The sequence below is a fragment of the Callospermophilus lateralis genome, chromosome 14 (assembly GCF_048772815.1).
Source record: "Callospermophilus lateralis isolate mCalLat2 chromosome 14, mCalLat2.hap1, whole genome shotgun sequence".
Classification (NCBI taxonomy): Eukaryota; Metazoa; Chordata; class Mammalia; order Rodentia; family Sciuridae; genus Callospermophilus; species Callospermophilus lateralis.
In genome coordinates, this window is record NC_135318.1 from 4,064,331 (window position 1) to 4,087,995 (window position 23,665).

Here is a 23,665-nt window from a genome sequence, read left to right on the forward strand (position 1 = left end):
TTCCTCTTTCCACTCGAGTCTCACTTAAAATATCAGAGGCCGAGAAGAGCAACCTCAGAAATAGTGCCTCCTCCTTCACCTGGTTTATTTGATTATTTCTCCTTTTATCTCTAAGATAAGGCATGTGCGTGTGCGCGTGCGTGCGTGTGTGTGTGTCTGTGTGTGACTGTGTGTACTTGAGTATGTGTTTGTGTAAACTGAGACTATAGTGGTTCCAGTGGTTGTCTCTACTCTTTTTTCTATTTTTTTTTCTCATATGCCTGGTTATTTTAGCGATTCCACCTGTTCTTACTTCCTGTGTGTATTTAACAAGGAGGAAATCTTGTAACTTACTAACAGGACCCTTTTATATTCTTTTACATGTTTTTGCATCAGATTGGCTTTCTCAGGTTATTTTAAACCTCTGAGTCTTTTGTCCCTAATTTCAAGCAGTGTCCATGTTTATCGGCGTCATCCCAGGAGCACATTGTTGGGAAGTGGGGTGCCTCTCCTTGTATGTGCTTCGTGGATAGACAGCAGGGTCCTTTTTGTTTTTCCTTTTTAGATTTTTTGTACCAGGGATTGAACCCAGGGTGCTTGACCACGTCCCCAGTCCTTTTTACTTTTTATTTTGAGACAGCATCTCACTAAGTTGCTTAGGTCCTCACTAAATTACTGAGTCTGGCTTTGAACTTATGCTCCTCCTGCCTTAGACTCCCAAGCCCCTGGGATTATAGGCATGTGCCACCACGCCAGGCTAAACAGTAAGTTTTTTTGTTTTTGTTTTTAAGTATCTTGAAGGGTCTCGTGTGGGCATAGGGGCTGCAGTGTGGTCTGAACTCGGGAGTAGGGGCTCATTCCACTCCGCATTCTCCTCCAGCATCTCCGTGAGTCGTGGGGGTGCAGGAGCAGTTGGGGAATGGAGGATAGTCCCTACATGCATTGTTCTGCAGAAGCAGGCATGGACGACTTCAGGGCTTGCTCTGGGTCCTGGCTGCTTCATCACTGAAGATCAAGAGGAGTAGTTCTTGGTTCCCAGGAGGGGGCCCATGGCTGGAGGCTGTACATTAAGAAGACGCAGGTCAGTGGCCAGGCACAGTGCTGCTGCCCTTTAGAACTGTGCCTGCTGGTTTCGAGGCAGTGCAGACAGGAGCCAGCCTGGGGACAGGGGCTTTGCCACCTGCCGACGACGGCCCAGGGGGTGCACAGGGCTCCCAGCACCCTCCTGGCAGAGGGCTCTGTGGACGCTCTCCCTTTCATAAAGCTTTTCTTGATGCAGCTCCAAGGGCTCTGACTGCGGGTGTGCCAGCTCAGCAGAGAGCTCTCCTTGCTGCTGGAGGTGATCATTCTATTTACAGACTCTTTACCTGGGAGAAAATGGCAGAAAGGTGGAGCAGAGGGGATGTATTTTGTCTTTGTCTGAAGGTGAGAATTTATTGCCAACTGAGGCAGAAAATACACAGTAGCTTAGTGGTGCAATAGGTGTCTTGATGCTGTCAGGGCAGAGCAGGCAGGGCAGTAAGTAGGTGAGAAGTAGGTCAGAGGGCTGCTCAGCCCAGGGCCAGCAGGTGTCTGGAGTCAGGTCACTCTGAAGCTTTAGCCTCAGCAGCCTGCCTACCACCCTGCAAGAATGTCAGCACTCTCAGGCTGGGTGGGGGCAGAGTTTTTATACTAGTGAGTGGGCAGCGAGGAAGGAACACTACCACGAAGATATGTTAGTCTGTCCAGCAGGATGTCTTCTGTCCACACTCATGGCTTTCCTTCTATCTGGAGACTGGGATAGTGGTGCCAGGATGGAGGGGCAGTAGAGGCCATGAACATTATTCTTTGCTTCCTGATCAGAAAAGCCTAAAAGTAAGCAGAGTTCACATACCAGCGTAGCAATCCCAATGAGCAAAGCTCTACTCTGAGAACAACACTTGGGAAAATCTAATGTATTCTTGCTTTGCCCTTTAATTTTATTCCAGTAGATGTGTTTCTTTCTTTTTAAATATAATTTTGTTGAGATATAATTTACATAGCATAAAAGTCACAATATAAATACACTTTTTTTCTGCTTTTTAACATATTCTGAGTGTTGTAACCATCAGCAGTACTTAATTCCAGAACACTTCAGTAGCCTCTGAAACCCCCTGTCCATCAGCACTCGTTCCTGTTCTCCCATGCCCCAAGCTTCTGCAAACCAGTGACTTAGCTCCTGCCCCTGTGGATTGTCCTGGTGTTTCATATAACTGATTTCATGCAATGTGTGCCTTCTGAGTCTGATTTCTTTCATTCAGTCCAGTATTTTTTTCAAGATTCATCTTGCAGCGGGAATCCGTGCTGCGGCCTGTTCTGTGGGTGCATCCAATGTTTGGATGTACCACATTTTATTTTTACCCATTGACCGGTTGATGGGGAAGGGGGGTGTTTTCACTTTTTGGCAATGGTGAATGATGCTGCTTTGTACATTCATGAATTGGGTTCTGTGTGGAGCTGTCTTCTGTTGCCTTGGCTGGTATATGCCTCCGTGTGCGGTTCCTGGATGTGGCAGTTCTGTGGATGACCTTGAAGTGCTGAACCTTTTCTCAAAGCAGTGGTTCCACCTAACTTCCCGGGCAGTGTTTTATGAGGTCTGACTTCTCCATGTCCTTGCCTGCACTTGTCCGAATCTGTCTTGATTCTAGCTTGTGGATATGAAGTGGCATCTCATTGAGGTTTGGATTGACATTTCCCTACACCAGTAATTGTGTTGAGTATTAAGTATCTTTTCATGTGTTTTTGGCCATTTGATTATTGTCTTTGGAGAAATGTCTATTTAAATCCTTCTGGTTGTCTTTTTATTGTGAAGTATTCTTTGAATACTATGGATATAAGTCCCTTATCAGATATATAATTTGAAAAGATCTTCTCCCATATTGTGGGTTGTCTTTTCACCTTCTTGATGGTGTCCCTAGGCACACAAACATTTTTAACTTCTGCTTTTGGTGCCATTGATAATCTAAGATGATAAAAATTTATCCTTATGTGTTCCTCTGAGAGTTTTAAAGGCTTAAGTCCAATATTTTGCTTTAGAATCATTTTAAGTTAACTTGTGAAAAGGATAAGGCTTGCATCAAGATTCAGATTTTTTTTTTTTTAGCACCATTAGTTGAAAAAGCTATTATTTAGCCATTGAAATGTCATGGCACTCTTGTGAAAAATCAGTTAACTACAAACAGTTTCTGGTTGCCAATTCTAATTTATTAATCTGTGTCTTCATGCTGGTATTACGTTGTCTGATAGTAATATAACTTCCAAGTAAGATCTGGTGGTAGGAAGTGTATATTTTGTAAGTTTATTTTTTTTTCCCAAGGTTATTTTGGCTATTCAGGTTTTCTTTTTCTCTGAATGAATTTTAGAATCAGGTAGTCAATTTTTGCAAAAAAAGTAAGATGAAGTTTTATTAGAGATTACATTGGATAGAATTAAGTTTTAATCAATTTTGGATGTGCTACTATTGTAACAATATGAAAAGGATAAGGCTTGCATATAGAGATTCAGATTTCTTGTTTATGAACTTGGGACATCTTTCCCTTTATTTAGGGCATTTTAATTTTTATTTATTATTTATTTTAGTGATGTTCTGGTAATTTTCATTATACAAACCTTACATGTCTTTTGTTAAATTTTTTTCTTTTTGGTACTGGGGATTTAACCCAGGGGTGCTTTGCTACTAAGTATATACCTGACCCTTTTTAATTTTTTTGTTTCAAGACAAAGTCTTGCTAAGTGGCTGAGACTAGCCGTGAACTTGTGATCCTGTGAACTTGTGATCCTGTCTCTGCCTCCTGAGTTGTAAGGATCACAGCCATGTGACACCATTCCCAGCTTTTGTTAAGTGTGTAATTATCTTATTGGTTTTGGTGCTGTTCTAAAGCGAGTCTCATGTAAGCGCGTTTGGGTTTTGCCTGTTCTACCACTGTCCTCCTTCGCCTGGAGTGTGTCGGCCATGTCATGTGGCTAGTGACCACATGAGATGGACGTCAGTACCGTTATTGCTTGGTTTCCCATAGCTCTTCTCTTCCATGTTCCTGTGGTCCTCTGTTTTGCTTTTTGTGTGATTATGAAATAGATGATCTCTATTGTACCATTTTAATTCCCTTTTTGTTTATTATTCACTTTAGAGGTTTTTTTCCCAAGGTCGCCCTTGAGGTCAAACCCTCCCTGTAGGAGAAGCATTGGCACAGGCTTGGTGCAGAAGGAAAGCTGGGGGCAGCAGGGGACACACTGGGGTGATCTGTGTTCTGATGTGTTGGTGGACTGATCTGTTAACCTCCTGGTGGAATTTGGTTTTTCACTCAGTAAACCTCAGACCTTTCTCCGCTTCACTGTTGTGATTTATAGATGCTCGAGTGCTGAGATGTCCAGTGGTTATGCCCAGCCTTCCCTCTCGACGTGGTGTTGTGAGGGGTGGGTGCCAGGGACCACTGCCCCTGCCAGCCTTGCTACGCAGCTCCTGACCACCTGCGCCCTTCTCTGCCTTCCCAGGTATCTCACTCCCTGCCGGGTCTGAGGCTCCCAGGGGCCCCCTACCTGGTCTGCAGGGACCTCCAGGACCAGCGCTCTTGTCCCACCTCTCCTGTGGGCACCCAGCAGGAGGGAGCAGCCTGCTGCTGAATGCACATCTACACAGCAGGACCCCAGGACCCAGCAGGAAGGTTCTGCGCTCCGCCCCTGGGACTTCTCACAGGTAACTCTGAGTTTGGGAAGTAAATGAAGGTGTGGAAACCTTCAGCTGCTCCTCTGAGAGGAGTCTCAGCCGTTGTTGGGAGAGAGTGAAGGCTGCCTGGCTGGATTTTTCCATCCCTCTTACCCAGCAGTACCCAGGCAGATTCCCAGCATGTCTCCCTGAGAGAACTTTAAGGAACACCCTCAATACATTCAGCTGTTGTGGAATTTGTGCTTTGCGAAGATTTCATGAGTCCTCGTTTACTGCTCTTAACATGCAGGTGAGACTGACATTGCTAATCTCATGTTGCAGACAGGAGATAGACACAGGAGGACAGAGATGTAGCCAGAGTCTCAGGGGCTCATTGATTCAGTGAGAACATGTGGCTTAACTCCCCTGTGTGCCTCGCCCTGTTTCCGGTGCAACTCACAGTGAGCATAGCAGCACAGGTGCCTGCTCTTGTGGAGACAGTGAGTGGAGCACAGGATGCTGGGACAGGCACAGAGAGATGAGGAGCCAGCAGAGAGCGGGCTGAGGTGGGAGAGAGAGCAGTAACCTGGCATGTCCTGTCCTGCAGCCACTAGGGGAATTCTGGGTTTCAAGGTGGAAAATGTGCGTGGGGTTTTAAGCAGAGGAGGAGGGGAATCGGCATTCCACCTTAACAGACTCATTCTGGCCTCTGGGCTGGGAACTGCATGGGAGGGGTGGGGGTCAAGAGTTGGATCTGAGAGAGGCCGCAGGAGATCCACTGTGGACAGGACGATGGAGACGCACTCCTTGGTGACTGTGAAAGTAGAGCAAAGTGGTCACTTTCTGGAAATGTTTTGAAGACAGATCCCTTAAGATGATTGAGTGGCTGTGGGTGTGAGAAAAAGAGGAATAATGGTGATGCCAAGAGGTTGAGCTCAAGTGAGTTTCCGGAGTTGGAACCTCCTGAGAAGGGAAGGGCTGTGGCCAGAGAAGGTCTGGTGACAAAAAGAGACCAGGAGATGGGTTTGGAACACATTGGGATTGAAAGGATCCCAGGACACCCAGTGGAGATGCTGGGAGGCCAGTGGTCTCCAGAGCTGATGTCTGTGCAGTCGGACAGTGATGGGAGTCTGGCCAGTGGTTGGTATTTGAAGGAATAAGATCAGAAGGTCCTGAGCGGTGGAGGAGTTAAGGGCTGGGGAGCAGAAGGGGGGCCAAGGCCAAGGCCGTGGAGACTAAGGGGGACCAGCCAGAGAGGTAGGGAAGCAAGAGTGTGGCTTCTTGGAGGTCACTTGGAATCATTTCCAAATGGAGGGCGTGAGGAGCTGTGTCCAGGTGCTCCTGGCCCAAGAGGGGTGGGGACCTATGACACTGGGATCCTGCTCTCTGGGTCACTGGTGGTTTTGGCATGGATATTTTTTTTGTCTGGTGGCTGTGGCTGCACAAGTCTCACTGGAAGGCAGCGCCACCGGGAGGAGTTGGGGCAAGGAGGTGGGCAGGTGCTGAGCTTCGGTTGCCAGGCAGGGGAGGAAGGAGTACAATTTGGGGTGGGATTGGTGGTGCGAACCAGTCAGGAGAACGAGCCTAGTGCTGGAGTGGTTGAGTGACGTCTCAGTGTAGGATAGAGCCTGACGAAGCCTCCTTGCACAGGAGGGAAGTCAGCTTGTGGGAGGGTGAGTGACTGACTTCAGGAGAGGCACGGGGTGACTCTAGGAAGGGACCCAGTGGAGGATGTGTGGTTGTCACTTAGAGGGGCAGGTCCTCTTATGGTTGCTCATCTGTTCTTTGTGAAGTAAGCAACATAGTCACCGAGGGCCGCTAAGTTTGCAGACAAGAGGCAGGGAGCACACCAGACCTTGTGGCTACAGACGGAAGGTCCCCTGCAGGGGGTTGTGTCCTCCCCCGACAGCCCAGCTGGGGAGGTAAAGGCTCACCCTACATCAGAACGTGGTGGAGCCTTTGGCCAAGCAGAGTGAGGCTGGCTTTCAGCGTGCAGGCGAGAGAGGACACTCCTCACAGTGGGGACGGAGCAGGGGCAGCGAGGAGACAGCGCGTTAGGCTAGATGGCTGGCCATGCAGGAGGACGGTCAAGTGCCATGGGCTTAGGCTGGGGGGTGACGGGGCTGAGGCCTTGGACGTGGTGGGGTGTGGAATTGGGAGACGGTGCGTTTGTGGGAGGTGACGGTTCTGTTGTTCCTTCTCCTGGCCCGGCACCTCAGTTCCCCCACCTGGCGTGTTTTCATTGTGTCCACTTGGGAAGTCTTCGGGTGGCCACTGCACGTACCTACGTGACCAGTTTGCCCAGTTGGTGATACGGGAATACCTGGCTGCCTGTCGCTGCCCCTCTCGGTGCCGAGTCGCTGTGGTCAGGACCTTGCCCTGGGGAGGGGGCTGTCTGAAGCTGCCTCCCACCTCTTCTCCATGGAGGATGAGTACAGCACAGCCTTGTATCTTTTTAATCCTAAATGTGAACGCTATGGGACTATTGTGCCCTTGTCTGCAAGGTGCTCGCTGGTCCGGGGGTCCCTAGACTCTCCCAGGCCTGAGGGCAAGTGTGAGCACCGTGGGAAAGAACCCCGAAGCCAAGTGAAGCTCCCTGTTCCTTCCTGCGTCTGCCCACACCCACTTCCCAGGATCCTCCTTTTTGGGATCTGCCTCAAATTGTGAGAATTGTGAAATAGCTTCATATTCACAAAAGGTTTAGTCAGAGGCCAAAATACCAGAAACTGACATCCTAGCACAAACAAAGAAATTTTTAAATGTTTAGGCTTGAAATGAAACAAATTTCATCATGGTAAACACCAGACTTCTTACTTAGGTGATTGAAGTATCGGAATCAGAAAGATAATTTTTATTTTATTTTTATTATGTTTTTATATTTCAAGTGCAGAATATCATTGGATAAAAAAGGAAATCTTTGGCTGAGAAACTTTGGCTTGGCCTTGACCATCCCTGGGCCTGGGGAACAGCCAGGATCTGGAGAAGTGCAGCTGCTCTGTGCTCATCACCGCTCTGTTCTGGGCTGTTGGCCCGTAGGGCAAAGGTCACTTGAAAACCCCAGCTAGAAATGCAAATATCAACACAGTACCCTTCCAGCTCTCCATGGGTGCTGAGCCACTGACAAGGAGAAATGAATGATATTTTTAGAAAAGGAAGTGGTTGGAGATGCTGTTCTGAGATGTGATGGACAGCATTACGATAAAGAGTAACAACCACATTTTGCACAGTGAACTCGGTACTTTTTTGTTTATTTCCATTTCTGAGTGCTCAGGGCCTTTTGGATGGACGCTCATTGCTGGGTCTGAGACGCTGACTCCTGCTGACTGAGTCTCCTTGGTGCCTACGCACAGGGGAGGGTGGGCACCTGCAGAGTGCACAGGAGGTGCCTGTCCCTCCAACCTACATGAAGAGGTCTTCTTCAGGACCAAGAGCAGATGTGGAGTTCGCAAGTCCCCACCACACGCAGGGCTTCCTGCCGCTGAGTGTGGGAGGAGACCCAGGCAGCTTCTTCCTGTGGAGACAGGAGTCTCTCAGAGTTATGTGAGCAGGCTCAGGGAGTGAACTGCAGCTCCACAGGCCTGAGCAGAGGTCAGAGCACATCCAAGGCAGCGAGGCCTGGCTTCTGCCCCTCCCAGCCAAGACCCTGAGCCTGTGAGGGGGAGCCGAGGAGCAGAGCCCGAGAGCTCAGACGCAGTGCTGGGGCTACACTGGGGCGGGAACCCAAGGGAGCTTCTGCAACCTCAGGAGTAGGGTGGGCGGCTGAGAGCCACGAAAATTCGTGAAGATGAAGGAGGGAATTAAAACAGTGTGCTTCGCACAGGTGCATGGGGTGCTGCCGGGCATCTAGCATGAAGAAAAGCAGTCTGACGGCAGCACAGAGACCCCGAAGGACATCTGGGTCACATGCTTCGAAAGAATGACTGTGTCCCCCCAGTTTAGAAACGCGTTTAAAAGATGTTACTCTCCAAAGACTAACAGAGCTTTGTAAGCATTTGCATATACATTTACCAAAGACTGTTGTACAGCCTTCTCTCCTACTTAGAACTTTGTAAGTAACTCCCGATTTTAGTTCCATTGAACATGGCTTTGTTGCATATTAATGGGAAACTCATCAGTGTTTTGCCCTGAGTAGTTTGTTATAAAATGGGTAACATAACTCAGTTACCAATCTCACTTTAATCCTGACTCTAATGGTTATAATAGTCTGTTGTATCAGCTGTGTTCCTTAATGTATCTTCCAGTGTTTTAAAAAGTTTCTCTCTCTGTCTCTCTCTGTCTCTCTCTCTCTCTCTCTCTCTCTCTCTCTCTCTATATATATATATATATATATATATATATATATATAAAATATGTATAAGTATTCATAAAATATAATAAATATAAAAATATTTACTTGAGCTTAAAAACAAGGGGAAATCCCCTCTGGCAGATGGTAACTCTGATTGGCCAGTTGGTGAGACCTTGGGAGCCCCCTTTGCCCTTTAGATGACTGGAAAGGTCTAAATATGCAAATAGTACTGGCAAATGTGAAATGACACATTTTTATACTAAAATCGTGTTGAGATTTGGTGCTTCTCAGGGAAGGAGGAGTGGGTTTGAGTGAGTCTTCTACAATGTTTGAATGTACTTCCCAGAATTCAGGACCTGAGTGAGTCATGTCTTGGAGGTATATTCTCCTACAGATCTGGTGGTTTCTGGGGTTTTCTTTTGTGGGAAGATCTGCTGATTAAGTTGTCAGATGATCACCAAAATCGGTCATTGTTTGATCACTCTGTAATTTAGGGCGTCCATGGGGAGGAAGTTCAAAGCCTTGAATTTCACTTTTACATTCCATCATCTGTTCCCATTTATGTACTTATGTGATCAAAGGGGAAATTTATTTTATCTCTAACAATGAAAAATTGGGACAAAGTTGATCTTCAGTTGGGTCTTATTATAAATGCAAGTGATATTTATCTATGGGTATATAAACATTAGGAGAAAAAATCTGAATCATTCTGTTTTTAATAAATGTTTGCTTTTTAGACCTAACAAGTATATTATATTCATTTCATCTGTGTACTATTTTGATTAGTTATGTAACATAGTAATTACAAACATTAATTTTATATACAACACCTTATAGTAACAAACTTTTAAAATTAATAAAATACTTTTCTTTTTTTAAAATACATAAAATACTTTCAATAATAAATGTAGACAATCAATCAGATGATATTATGAGGTTGAAAAATTATGTTGGGAGAATAAGAATGGTAATATAGTTTCCAAGAGATAAGGTGATATCATAAAACCTCTGTCAGAGAAGTTCATACATATTTTAAAAGTAATTGACATGATGGAAAAGAAAGATTTTTTTAGCTTTAATGAACTTTTTTTTTAAGGTGGTATTTCCAATTATGCCATAAGTTACATCTTGTTTTAACTATTTGAAATTCTTAGAACTTTTTTTTTTTGATATTTTTGTTTATTTGTTTGTGGCATGTAGGGTTCAAACTGAGGGCCTTCTCGTGCTTTAAATTCTTAGCCAATTTAAAAAGGCCTGTGTAGTTTTAAAAACTATTTCAAGCTGTACTCAAGCCAACCAAACATAAAAAACCCAAGAAATCTCTGCTCCAAGTCACCTAGAGTAAATGAGGGGCTCTGTGAGGTGGTGGGAGAGAGGGATGTCGAGAGCCACAGAAGGTGCAGGTCTCAGCCCTGTCCCTTCCTGCCAGATGACCCTGGGGACTGGCTTATCTTGAAGAGCCTGGATTTCTTCAGTGTGAAGTGGGAATGGCAAAAGTCATTGGGCAGGATCTGATGAGTTGACGAGTAGGGAAGGTTTCAATGAGGTGTAAAACAGATATCTGTCACTAACATTAATTATGGGCTAAAGTGTACCATTTTTTCTGTTGCTGTAACTACCTACCTGAGACTGGGTCATTTATAAAGACTAGAATTTTATTGAGCTCACAGTGCTAGGGGCTGGGAATTTCAAGGGGTTGATGTTGTCATCTGCTCAGCCTCCTTGCTTCACATGATGGAAGGTATCACATGGCAAGATAGAGTGGGAGTGCTGACTCTCCTGTCTTCTAAAGGTACTGATGCCATCATGGGGCCCCCCACTCTCATGACCTCATCCTAATTACCTCCCAGGGGGCCCAACTCCAAATGCCATCAACATTCCAACATGGGGAGTAAGTTTCCAGCACATGGACTTTTGGAAGACATGTTCAGATGATCACCTGCGGCCCCACCTGGGTCCTGAGGGAGGGGAGAGGAGGTCCGTGTGTGCATGCCTCGTGCTGAATCTCAAGACCACAAAGGATTCGAGGAAGAGGCCAGGGGCGTTGTTCACAGCTGCAAGGAGGGCTGGGTGTTAGATGGTCTATATGGTCTCTGAAGGGGGGCTCTCTGCATGTGATGGAGGAATTTGGGGAATCTGATTAAGAATCATCAGGGTCAGCCTCGCAGGAGTTTGATTTTACTCACAGGCTTTTGGAGCTATGCAGATTTGGACCCTGTTCCAAGGCCTAGGGTGACATGAAACAACTAATGGCTGTGGCTAATAGCTACCATTTCTTTCTCTCCTTGAAGGTGGAAGTGAACTTCCGTATGTTCTTTTATCAGTGTAAACAGCACCCTGTGAGCCGTAGAGCTTCCCATCTCCCCGTCGAGCAAACTGAGGTAGGCTTGCTCACGATGCTGACGCGGAGGTGGATCTGGCCAGGATGCCCAGCTTCCAAACAGCGTGTGATCATTGTGCCTGATACATGTTTCACAGGGCACTCTTAGCACCAGGAAAGCCTGGGAAAGTGTCTTGATTTAGAATGAAAATGATTTAGGCTTGCCAGACCTTTCAAGGTTCAGATGGACATGGGTGTTGGGAGTAAAGCAGGGTCATTTCTGGATGCTGGCATTTTGGTGAGGGCCCCCTATGGTATCAGCTGGTGTTTGGTGTGGCTCAAAGAGCTCTTGAGCCCCAGCAGAACTGTGCCCGGCTAGACACAGGTATTGAGCTCAGAGTGATAGCTTTGCAGAGCTTAGGAGCACTGCTGTGAAGTCCAGTAGTGAATGAGGATGGTGGGCATGGAAGGAAGGCTCTGGGCTCTGGGATGCTGGGATGTCCATCCCTGGATGTATAGGCCACACAAGATGAGCACACAGTGCTGTGGAACTCTGTGCTGGGTCCTTTGGGCTCCATTCAGATGGAATGTGGTAGTGCAGGCTGAAGTCAAACAGAAATAAAATGAAGTGCAATTTGAGGTTTTGAAAAATCAGAACCAAGAGCCTGGTGTGGTGAACTTTCTTCACTGTGTGAGTAGGAAAGGAAGGTGTTGATGAACCAGAAGCAGAAGGTATCCTGTACTACTTCTTTCAGGAAGGGGAAATATCCTATTTCAGAACCTTTGAGCAGGGATTACCCTGGGGTGGCATTTACAACACATCCCTCCCTGTTCAGCATCCACAGATTTGAACAACTACAGATTGAAGGTACTTGAAAAACAAATTGTGTCTGTATTGAAAGTGTACAGATATTTTATTGTCATTATTTCTGAAAATAACATAATCTAGCAATTATTTGGCGTTTACATTGTCTTGGGTATTGTAAATAATCTAGAGATGGTTTTAAAGATATTGTGGGAAGCTTTTTGCTGAGGTGCATGCTTGTAATGAGAGTGATTTGAGGCAGGAGGATCGTAAGTTCAAGGCTAGCCTCAGCAATTTAGTGAGCCCCTCAGCAACTTAGCAAGACCCTTTCTCAAATTAAAATTTAAAAAAAAATCTAAGACTTGTGGCTCAGTGGTTGAGTGCCTCCGAGTTCAGTCCCTGGTACCAAAGGGAGCAAAACCAAACAAGCAAAACAAATACTCCAATTAAGTGTATTTTGGGAGATTCTGTAGATTCTGTGTAAATACTATGCCATATTACAGAGGGATTTGGTATCTGCTGGAATCCAGTAGCCAAACCTTTGTGGGTTTAGATCTAGGGAGTACTTTGCTTCCCCCCCCCCCCGCCGCCCCGCCCTAAGGAAATGAAGAAACTTCCAGTAAATAGAGAATAAATTGACAGCCGATGGCCTGAGAAAGGCCTTCAGTGGGACAGAAATTGGAGGATGGCCTCTGTATCAAAAGAAACCTGGAGATGAGTCTGGGCCTCTTTAGCACCAAGTGGTATCTCTGGCCAGGGAGGTGCTAGGGACTGACCAGGACCTCCGTTCTAGAAACCTGATCTGCCCACACCAGCCATGCTTCCTCTAAATCCCCCGATGATAAATCAACTCTGCGTTTTCTGAATCCATTCACAGTCTTTCTTTGCTCTTCGTCTTAAACTTGGTATTTTAGTTTCACAAGTTTACCTGTTAATTACTCGCTTAAGTAATTGAGCTTAGTTTTTTTTTTTTTTTTTTTTAAATAGGCTCAGCTAGGCAGTAAAAGCATAGTAAAACTATGCAGAGGGTATTCAGCAAACATTTTCCTTGTCTTTCTCTTTCTTAGTGAAAAATGACCACTATAATATATATTGCATATGTGTGTGTGTGTGTGTGTGTGTAAATATATATATATATAGTCTTTGTTTTTCTCAGAAAAAATGACTAATATGTCTATATGCATATATGTTTACATATGTATGAATACACACATTTTGCTGTTTAATCATCTAGAAATATTGAGGACACATAAGGTCAGTCCTAGGTGTCAAGGCTTCTGGGATCAAGGCTCAGTACTCTTACTAGCAGTCTTTTAAGAGACGTGTTTAGTGGGATGTGATGACAGGAAACCTCACTGCAGTGGTGAAGCAAGATCAGCGGATGTCGGATGTCCATGAGCCCGTGTTCCACATGGAGCCTCCTCCACACCTTCCCTGTGTGAACCTTCTCTAGTGTTCGCAGCCCTGAAGTCCCACCTGCCGCCAAATCGCCTCCCATCTTTCCTTGCTGTTCCAACTTCTGCCTCCTTTCACTCTTCATCCTTTTACTCATCAACAGTGACATCAAGCTGTGAGTGGACTGGTCAGTGGGGCTACAATGTCCTCCCATTGCTCCTTGTATCTGTTCCTTTCCGCTTTATAGAACCATCCTGCCTTCTCCTGTGGGCGGGGGCTTGGCCATGTTCAGCTGGGCTGTCACACGGCGTGCTGCTGGGCATATTCTTGTATTTATCTCTGGCCCATAATGTCATTTTTCTTGATGAGACACTTAGCAAGCATCTGGGCCGAAGGTGAATTCATGATCATATTTGCAAGGAAATGTCATGATCTTCAGAGTGTGACAGTTCCAGTTCACATGGTCTTATCAGTGAGTAGTAAATGTTTCCTTAAATTCTGGCCTTTCTTGTCCCTGTAGCTGTCTTTGATTGTTCTTGATTTTTGCTAAATTAGCAGTAAAGTGGGTTGAGTGCACCTGGCCAGTCGCTGACCGGCTCCTCTATGGTGCAGTGACGTCCCTTGGTCAAGTCACCATTGGATCGTAGTTTTCCCCCATTGATTTGAAAGCGTTCTTGCCTATTTTTTTGAAAGCTATTGTCCGCTCCCTGTGTTTAAAAAAGATTTTCTCCCAGATTGGGCCATTTATTTTCATTTCCTATGAAGTATCTTTTTGATGACTAGAGGTTCTGGATTTTAACACAGACTCAACCACCCTTGCCATCATGTTGAAGATATTCTGTATTCCAAGGTCTTAAGTCGCCTCCTTGTATTCTGTTTTAACATTTTAAAAATTATTTAGAATTAATTGTTGGGTGTGATGTAGGAGCTCTGATATTTTTTAATACATAAAGAAATATAATCCCTAGGACCTGGCACCTCTTATTGAACAGCCCTTTCCTCTCTATTGATCTGAAATGCACACTCTGCTTTGTGTCGGGATTCCGTAGGTCTGTGGGTTTCTTTCAGTCTCCATTATCTGTGGGTCGGATTGCCACCTCTGAGTCAGGGCAGCCTGCTGGGAATGATGTCACCTTTGGAAGAGGTCTCCATGGTCCCCCAAGAAGGGGCAGCCTCTTATTCAGTGGGGTTTGGCTGTAATCGGACCTTTGTCCTTCCGTGAAATTTTAGAGATAGTTTATGAAATTAACAACATCGGCTCCAAAAAACAACAGCAGCAAACATCACTGAGAATTTGTTTGGATTGCATTAAATCTGTAAATCAATTAAGAAAAAAGTATACTGTGTGTGTATGTGTGTGTGTGTGTGTGTGTGTGTGTGTGTGTGTGTACACGCATGCGTGTGGTGTCATGTCTGCTCACCCAGGAACATTTTATCTCTCTGTATTTATGTCATCTTACATTTTTTGCTTTTAAAGTTTGTCATTTTCTCTAGATGGATCTCAGTCATCATTGTGGAATTTGTTCTTGGTTCTTGGAAAGAGCACATTGCTCTTGTGTATGAATTTAATTTTTATATATTGATTTTGCATCCTGTCACTTTACAAACCCTTTAATTTTCTTAATTTTGTCTGTGGGTTCTTCTATATATAAAAATCATTTCTGAATAATGAAAATGTTCATTTCTTTTTGATTCTTGCACTTTCTTTTTCTCATTTTCTGCTTTCATTAGGTACTATAGTAAATGTTGAATGGAAGCAATGGGAGATATATTTTCCTTGTGCCTGATTTTTATAAAGATTTTATAAAGATTGACATTTCCTGTCACTTTTTTTTCTAAGTGTTCTTTATTAGGCTGAGGAAGTTCCCTTGTGTTTCTGTTTTCAGTTTGTGTTTTATGTTTCCATCATAAATGAATGTGGAGATTTATCAAAGGCCTATTCTGCATGTACAAGGATGACCTAGAGTCTCACGATTTTTTTCTGGTTGTGTTATATTACTTACCATTTACTCAATGTCAAGTTCTCTTGTACTCCTTGGAAAAACCAGCTTGCTGAAATACACATCTGATGCACATCTGGATTCTATCTGCTCATATTTTGTTTTAAATTTTTGATTCTTTACTCATGGGAGAGTTTGGCCTGTTTTTCCTTTCTTTAACTGCTTTTGTGTGTTTTAACAGTTTTCTCTCTCTCTGTCTCTCTCTCTCTAATTTTCTCTTTTTCCGCCATTCCCAGAAGATTTTGTGTATCATATGAATTATCTGCTTTTGAAATTTTGGTAATATGCAACTGAAAGTAAGACCTCATGATCTCTCTGTGGAAGATTTCTGACTAGTCGATGGTTTTAGAGCTTACACAGATCCTTATGTGGTTCCTTGCACCCCTGTTTCTCTGGAGACAGTTTTCTAGGGTGTATGCACAGTCCCTTACTTCCATGCTAATTAGCATGAGGGTATACATAGAGTTTTAAATCTTTTCTGTTTCTCATGCCAAATCCAGTATAGACTGTCTGTCTTTGTTCTTCCTTGACCAACTTGCCTATTAGTGTATGTTTCATTATTATTTTTACAAGAACATTTGGGCTTTGGAATTTGTTGGCCTTTTCTTGTAACTGTTTTGTGTGTGTGTGTGTGTGTTTAATTTTATTCTTATTTCTTAAGGGTCTTTGCTTTTTTTCTGTTTGTGTTTAGTCTGTAGTTTCTTTTCTACTTCCCTAAGCTGGAAATTGCTATATAATTTCTAACCCTCTTTTTCTTTTATTATAAGCAGTTAAGATTATGAATTTCCCTCTCAGTACTGCTTTAATAGCATCTCATAGGTTTTGTTAAGTTTATATTTCCATTAAATTTTTAAATTTCTACATATTTTTAAATTTCCATAATTGCTTCTATATCATGAGTTATTGATAATTCTTAGGATTTTTAAACATGAAAAATCTTTTTATTATTGATGTTTTTCTTAATTGCATTGAGGACAGGATACATGGTCCATATGGTACCTGTCATTTGAAATTTGCTGAGTGCTTGTTTCTGCCCTAGTAAAATGTCAGTTTTTGTAAATGTTATGTGTTGTGAATTCTCAGCTTATTGACTGTGGGTTTTTATGTGTCTATTAAATCTAGATTGTTTATGGTGTTTTTGTGTGTGTGTCTTCTGTATTTTTACCACTTTTCACATTTGTTGTATTAAGCAATGCATTCTGAATTTCCTCAGTGTGACAGCGAGTTGATCCTTTTTCAATAATTCCATTCTTTTTGCTTTTTATATTTCAAAGCTATTGGTGTGTATGCAGTCAGAGTTATCACAGCTCATAATGAATTGAACTTTTATCATAGTCTCCCTGTTTTTTGTTTTTTGTTTTAATTTTTCTTTAAGGCTTATTTAGTTACTTATTTTTGACCGGCATTTTCCTCCACCCTACAACTTCTGCTCTCCGGTTTCTTCTGGATCCTCATCTATTTCTTTCTTTTTCAAAATCCAGCTTTCACATTTCTTTCTTTTGCTGTCAAGCCTAATCCATTTATTTCTCATGGTCTTTATATGTTTGGAGTTTTTCTCCAGATGATCTTCCTGTTTTTTTCTTTGTGAACACATTTGTTTCTTTGTGTTCTTGGTTCCCTTTGTCCTTTCACAGTCGAGGAGTTATACACTTTATTTCTCTTCTCTAATAGATACCACTGAAATTTTACCATGTGTTAAATTAAAGAAAAATTTTAAAAAATTTCTTAACTCCTTTCTTCTCCCAAAGCCAAGGGCCCTGAACTCTGTGGTTGGCAAGAAGACGTGGGGGATCTGCTGCTGTGGGCTCTTTCAGTTTTGCTGTGGCTGGTTATTTCCCGGGGGTTGAGGGGGTGGTCATGGAGCCTAACTCATGGTGCCCAGGGAAGCAGGCCTCTCGGATCCTTCTTCCTTGTTCCTACAGGCCTGGTTCACGCGTGCTCCTTGGTCCAAAGCCTGTGTCCGTAGTCACAGCATCCAAGCGGGTAGAGACCTTCTGTTGCCGTTTCTCTTGACCCTGGTGTAGACGGTCAATGACTAGACAATATCAGATTGTCAGGGTGGAAAAAAGTTATTTTTTGGTCGACGTGAACCAGATGGATGACGCAGATCTCATCTGTGTGAGGCGCAGGGGGCTTCCACATCCATTGTACAAACAGAAGGAACACAGCTGTGTGAACTTGAGTCATTTACGAGTGTGTTCTGGATTCATTTATTCGGTAGTTTTGTTACCCTCATTTTTTGGAGTAATCATGTGTGGACACACGTGGAGAGACCCAGGACCTCCCTCCCCACACAGATAACTAGTAGGCTTCGAAAACCTCTTTTTCCCTCTTTGTTTTTAGTGACTTGAAGCTGTGGGGCACTCCTTGGTCTTGTTGCTGCCTGTGGTTGTCGGGTGTGTGTGGCCCCAGGCTGGGCCCCTTAGGATCAGCACGTGGCCCTTTGCTTCTGTATGACTCACTGTACGGCTCATAGGAGTCTAAATGTAGGGTTGGAGAAGGTTCGGCTTACAGATCAGTGAGTTGTTCAGTGCAGGGTTCCACGGGTTCCCTGGGGCTTAGTGGAGTAGGGGCCCTTTCTCCACAGGAAGCCATTGTCTTAAACGTAAGTTAAAGCAAAATGCCAGCCAGGCCCAGATTGGACACGCTTGGATCCCATGCCATGCCAGGGAACCCACGGGACCCCGAGAGCTCGCGTCACATTCCGTGCCTACATTCAGCAGAGGAGAAACCGGAAGCCAGAGGAGTGGCAGGGTTACACCAGGGTTAGGCCAGAGTCCAGGGCCCCCAGGCCCCGTCCAGGCCCCCTGCTGCCCATGGCCTATTTCTACAACCAGGTGGAGTTGTTTCTCCACACAAAGCCACTTAGGAAACGATGGGCACATTTTCCCTTCTAATTATTTCCTTTCAAGTCAGCACATGTCTAGACACTTTGGTCGGATGGCCCCTGCTGGCCAATAGCCTCCGAGCTGCCCTGGTGTCCTGGGGTGTCGTCCAGCCTGGAGGACCCTGGAGGGCCTCGGTCCCGGAGTGCGGGGACGGAAGCCCTGTGCTCCTGCGCCTGGTGTTCGCCGGCCTTGCTGAGCGCCCGCGGTTTGTCACCGAGGAGCTGGTTCTCCTCCAGCGGACAGACCACTGCTATTTCTGGGCTGTAAATTTCCAAAGCTTCCCCCCCTCCACCTCTCCAACCGCACACTGGAAGAGAAGTGTGTTTGCAGCTATAATCGGCACACTTAAATACTAGTTAAATGCACAGTGAGTACAAAATCCGTACAGCGCCTGGCCCTGAAAGAAGCTATAAAAATATGACAAGGCTGTGGGGCCTGTAAAAACACGGCGGTTCCTCCTGACCTTTTAGAGCTCACTGGGGGTCCAGAATAGCCCAGACCGCATGTGATGGGCAGTCTGATTCATGCACGACTGTGTCTGACACCAAGGAGTCCGGGCTGCCCACTGGCAAATTCTTTTCTTATTTCTGTTTTTTATTTTTTTTTTCTGGATTTATTTTTTTAACAGATGCAAGGTAGTAGGCTTTGTTTTCCAGTGAACCCATTGAAGACAGCCCCCTTTCTCAGCATGGTCACCATCCAGTACACAGTCTGCACCGGGAAGAGTGGCAAGGCAGGGGGCAGGAGCTGGAGGTGCTGGCGTGGAGTAGAGGCCCTGGGCTCCTGGGCTCCAGCCTCTGTGGGGCCCTCTGTGCGCTGTCTTGGCGTCTCTTTTCTGGAGTCACCTCGTGGATCCTGGGGCAGTGCCCTTAGCAGAAGAGCAGCTCCTGTTAGCCCACACTGCGGATGGCAGGGCAGAGGTGTCCAGGGCTGCTGGAAGAGCCCCTGGCCTCATGGTAGCTTCCAGTTGGGTCTTGAGTCTGGAAATCTCTTAAGATGGAGAGTCTTTGCTTCCCATGGATCTCACTCCTCCTTGATGGCGCTGTTTTTAATCTAGTGTTATCCTGCGATGCCGTTCCGCTTCAATCCGAAAATAGCCCTCCACCCTGGAAGGCTTGGGGTGTGTGTGCACCCCTCATGCCTGTGCTGAGGAAAAACACGCTGAGCCCCTTAGACTCTTCCTCACCTCAGCAACGTTCTGTTTTCTCTGCCCCGATGCTGCAGAGGTTCATTCTTAAATGACAGTGTATTAAGGGACACTCTACTGAAAGCTCCACCAGAGGCTTCCTGGGCCGCAGCTCCTGGTCCAGGTGCATCCTCACCTCTCAGGCCCTCAGCTCTTCCCCACCAGGGAACTGGGAGGACCCACCGTCAACCCACGGGCCATAGCTGTCCTTTCTCTCCTTGGTCAGGGGTCTGCAGAAAGCTTTCCCCAGAGCAAGTCTGTTTGAGAAACCCCTTCTGGGTCCCAGGTGCCTCTGTTGAAACCACGCCCTCGCCCCTGCTCCCAGGGATGTCCCAGCTGTGACTGGGCTCTGGGTTCCGTGCAGAAGCCATGCATTTGCTAGGTGCTGAGTTTGCTGGGATGTTAGAAGGCACTCAGTGAATGTTCGCTGAACGAAGTCATTGCATTTTTTTTTTTTTTAATATTTATTTTTTAGTCGTAGTTGGACACAATTCCTTTAATTTTACTTATTTATTTTTTATGTGCTGCTGAGGATCGAACCCAGGGCCTCATGTGTGCTAGGCAAGCCCTCTACTGCTGAGCCCCAACCCCAGCCCCAGTAATTGCATTTAAAAAATACCCCATTCAAATCCCCTGATGTGTGTGCAAAGTGTGGCTGTTTGGAAAGAAGCAAATGTGTGCTCAGAGGAAACTGGCCCAGTGGTGTCCCCTTTGGCACTGGTAGTCCGAGGCTCAAAGGACGCTGCACAGAGAGCTGTGGCATTGGTGGGAGAGTGGGCACCCTGCCTTGTGTGACTGACTCGGTTGACTCTCAGAGCCCCTGGGCTTGGTGAGCCTTCAGTTGTGAGCTCTTGTGACAGCCGCGAGAACACCTGAGGCATATTCTCAGAGCAACCTCTTTTCAAATGCATTTTAAAGATTTTTAAATTAGCTCAATATTGTTGTTATTATTATTATTATTTCAGTACTGGAAATTGAATTCAAGGGCACTCTATTACTGAGCTGTATCCCCAATCCTTTTTATTTTTTTATTTTGAGACAGGGTTTCTCCAAGTTTCCCAAGGAGGCTTTGAATTTGCAATCCTCCTGCCTCAGCTTCCTGGGTCTCTGGGATTATAGGCGTGCTCCACCATGCCTGGCAAAAATGCTTTTATTTTAAGTACAAGAAATGTCTTTGCTTCCTCCTACCGACTTTCCAATCTTGGAGCTGTATGTCTCCTGGAGGTGCCGTGGCCCGTTGCAGGCTCCCTGCCCACTCAGTCCCCGTGTGTCTGTTTTTAGCAGCTCCTTATCGGGCCCTTGGTGTTTCTTCTGGGGCTGCCGCTGAGGCTGCCTAATCTTGGAAGCGTCTAGTTAGGCAGTGACAGACTGGGCTGGGGCTCGGGATGGATTTCCAGGGATGCACATGGGCTGCTGGAGGGCTGTGGTCACGTGGCCCTGGAAAGTGACAGATGAGAGATGGAAGCACAGGGCGACTGCGGAAAGACTGTGTGTCTTCTGCAGTCACCGCGTGGCGGGCCTCAAGTCTGTTCTGAAAGCTGGAACTTGATCATCACTGTGCTGGAACTGGGCAGTCCATCTGCAGGTCCCCGCTCTGGGCTGACACTCCTGGTGAAGAGCAGAAAGGAATGGTTCATAATAAGGATACACTCGTCTTGTTTACTGCCTCTTCTTTGGTTATCACTGCTTAGGGACAGACAAAAGGATGTTGTACATTGGCTCAAGCGGCTATCTAAAAAGCAAGCCTCAGCCCCCATGGCTTGGGGTCCCTGGCCCCTTAGTACTGATTTACAGAACCAAGCCTTGTGGCCCATCGAGGGTGCTTTTGGTGGCTCAGACTCCCTTTGTGGCATTATCTGCCCCAGGCTGCGACTCATACCTCCAGCCTGCTTACGTGGCAGCCTCTCTCCTGAATCACAGTGGTCAATTTGTGGGACTTTGATGTGGCTTATTTTGTGCCAAACCACAACCTCTGTGTCCACTATTCTGGGAAAGTCCATGTGACCATAATTGATTTCCCAGAGGGTCCCTACTGGCTGCTCCTTCCCAGTCCCAGGATACTTCTGTGGAGTCTGGGGGAGGAGGCCCAGAGGCCTGGGCCTGGATGGATGCTGGTGCGGTTCCCACTTTGTCCAAGGCACCTGCCAGCACAGGACTTAGAGAGATGGCCACCTCTCTTCCAAGCACAGGGCCCTGGCCCTCGGGGCAGGTGGCCCAACTGCCTCTGCAGGACCCCGGCCCCACATGGTGTTGTGAAATCGCAGTGTGTCCACTCTGCAGGGCTCTCGGTGTTATTGGGCCAGGGGTTTACAAACTGGTTTCGTTTTGGCATTTTTCCCCCTGAATCAAACATCGTGTATGACTGAGCTGGGGTGGAGGAGGACCTGGGCCCTTCCGTCCTCCACGATGTCCTTGCTGCTCTGGGCTTCTTCCCTGTCCTGCACTGGCTGTCTGCTGTCCCAGGTGGCCCGAGGCCCGTGGTGCCGGTTGCCTGTCCAGGGGCCCAGGTGTGTCTGAGCAGGAAGGCCCTTGAGCTGCTTACCCTCTGTCCCCTCGCAGGCTCACTGTGAACATGTGGACAGTTTACTGTTCTGCATGGTTTCCAGGAGTTAGCTCTCCTGACCCAGGGCCTGACTGTAATGAAGCCTGAAGGCTCAGGGTCCCACCTCCTGTCACCCAGGCACCAAAGGGGGCTGATATCTTCACCCCACCATAAGGGACAGCCAGCCCCACTCAGCTGCTTCCTGAATCACCTGCAATTACGATGCGGTGTGTCTATGTTCAATATTTGGGAGGCTTTTTTTTTTTTTTTTTTTAAAGAAAGTTTAAAAGCCACCATCCTCTGCAGTTTTGTGATGACTACAATGAACTACGTCATTTAGGGAACTGTTTCTTGATGAGGACCTCCGGTGGCCATGTGTGCATGGCATTGACACATGTGCCTGGATCGGTTCACCCCCCGAGGCAGACACCACCCTGGACTCACATGTTTCATCGATCCACCCTCTCGATGGGGTCAGGTCCAGGCCTGCCCTCCTGTGGGGAAGGGTCTGCCCGGGGCGCCCCTGGCTGCTGGCTGCTTCCTTTTGCAGAACCCTTTCCCGGGGAGATGGCACAGCTCTGCCTGTTCTCCCCGGGCCTTCGCCTCAGCACTGGCTCTTCCGTGCCCATGTTGAAAAGCAAACAGTACAGCTTGGTATTAAGAAGCTGCTGCTTGCCCCACACCCCCGCTACAGGATGTCTGAGCAGCAGGTTGGGACCTGGGCTTGGTGTCTCCTGGGCGACGTGGTGATATGGGAACTGGGGCGTGCAGGCGGAGATCCAGGCCCGTCTGGAAGGCCCTGGGTGCCATGCAGAGACCCGCCCTTTCTCTGGCTGCTGGGCCTCCTAGTTGCACTTCAGACCCGCCTGCAGGACAGCCCGCGTGGGGTCATTGCACAGCAGCCTTGCTCCTCTGATGCTTCCCTTACTGCCCACGAGCAGGCGACAGAGGAAGCTTACACGGGAACACCCTTAGACCCATCCTGAATGCCCTTCTGGGGGAGGACAGGGCCTCCAAACCCAGAGGTGAGGCTGGCCATCTGATGCTCAGAAGCATCCCTGCCCATCTGGGACTCCCAGGACCCCTCTCTGGGGCTTGGTGCCACGCAGGTTGGGAACTTTCACAGTTTGCTCTTCCCGCAGGATGTCTGGGGGTTGCCAGGAGATGGAAAATATGGAAAGGAAACAGGAGGTGGGAGGTGGTGGGAGGGAAAGGTGAGCCTAGACCTCAGCAGGATTCTAGAGTGAGCTCCGGAGACGGATCAGGCTGCGGGTGCACACCCAGGGCAGAGCTCCTGGGTTCTCGGGACTTACCAGCACAGGGCTGGTGTCTCATGTGCAGGTGCCACCTGCATCTGCCCTCCTAGGAGCTCACTCTTTGTGCTCCTCTGTTTCCTGAGACCTCGCAGCTCTCACCTTCTGGGATTCTGTGGAGATGCGCAGCCTGCCCTGGGGTCTGGGAGGGTGGCAGTGGAGCTGCTGCAGAGCTGGGTGGAAACACGGGAGGGAGGAGGAGAGGGGAAGCGTGTTGCTCTGCTTTTCTGCTCAGCCAAGCTCTGGAATCTTCTTGGTTTCCCCCTGGAGTGGGCCAGAGAAGATGGTC

At 46.8% G+C, this 23,665-nt stretch overlaps 1 protein-coding gene across 2 annotated transcripts in view; it reads left to right on the forward strand.

Moving 5' to 3' along the window:
• Positions 1-23,665, forward strand: part of Rnf144a (ring finger protein 144A) — a 97,514-nt gene that overhangs the window by 18,641 nt on the left and 55,208 nt on the right. The window contains exon 2 of one of the 2 annotated variants that reach the window (XM_076833487.2): positions 4,489-4,690. The exons of the other annotated variant lie outside the window; for it this stretch is intronic. Within the exon in view, the coding sequence (XP_076689602.1) occupies positions 4,618-4,690 (73 nt within the window). The 5' untranslated portion in view covers positions 4,489-4,617. The remainder of the gene's footprint in view (positions 1-4,488; positions 4,691-23,665) is intronic. 2 annotated transcript variants of the gene reach the window in all.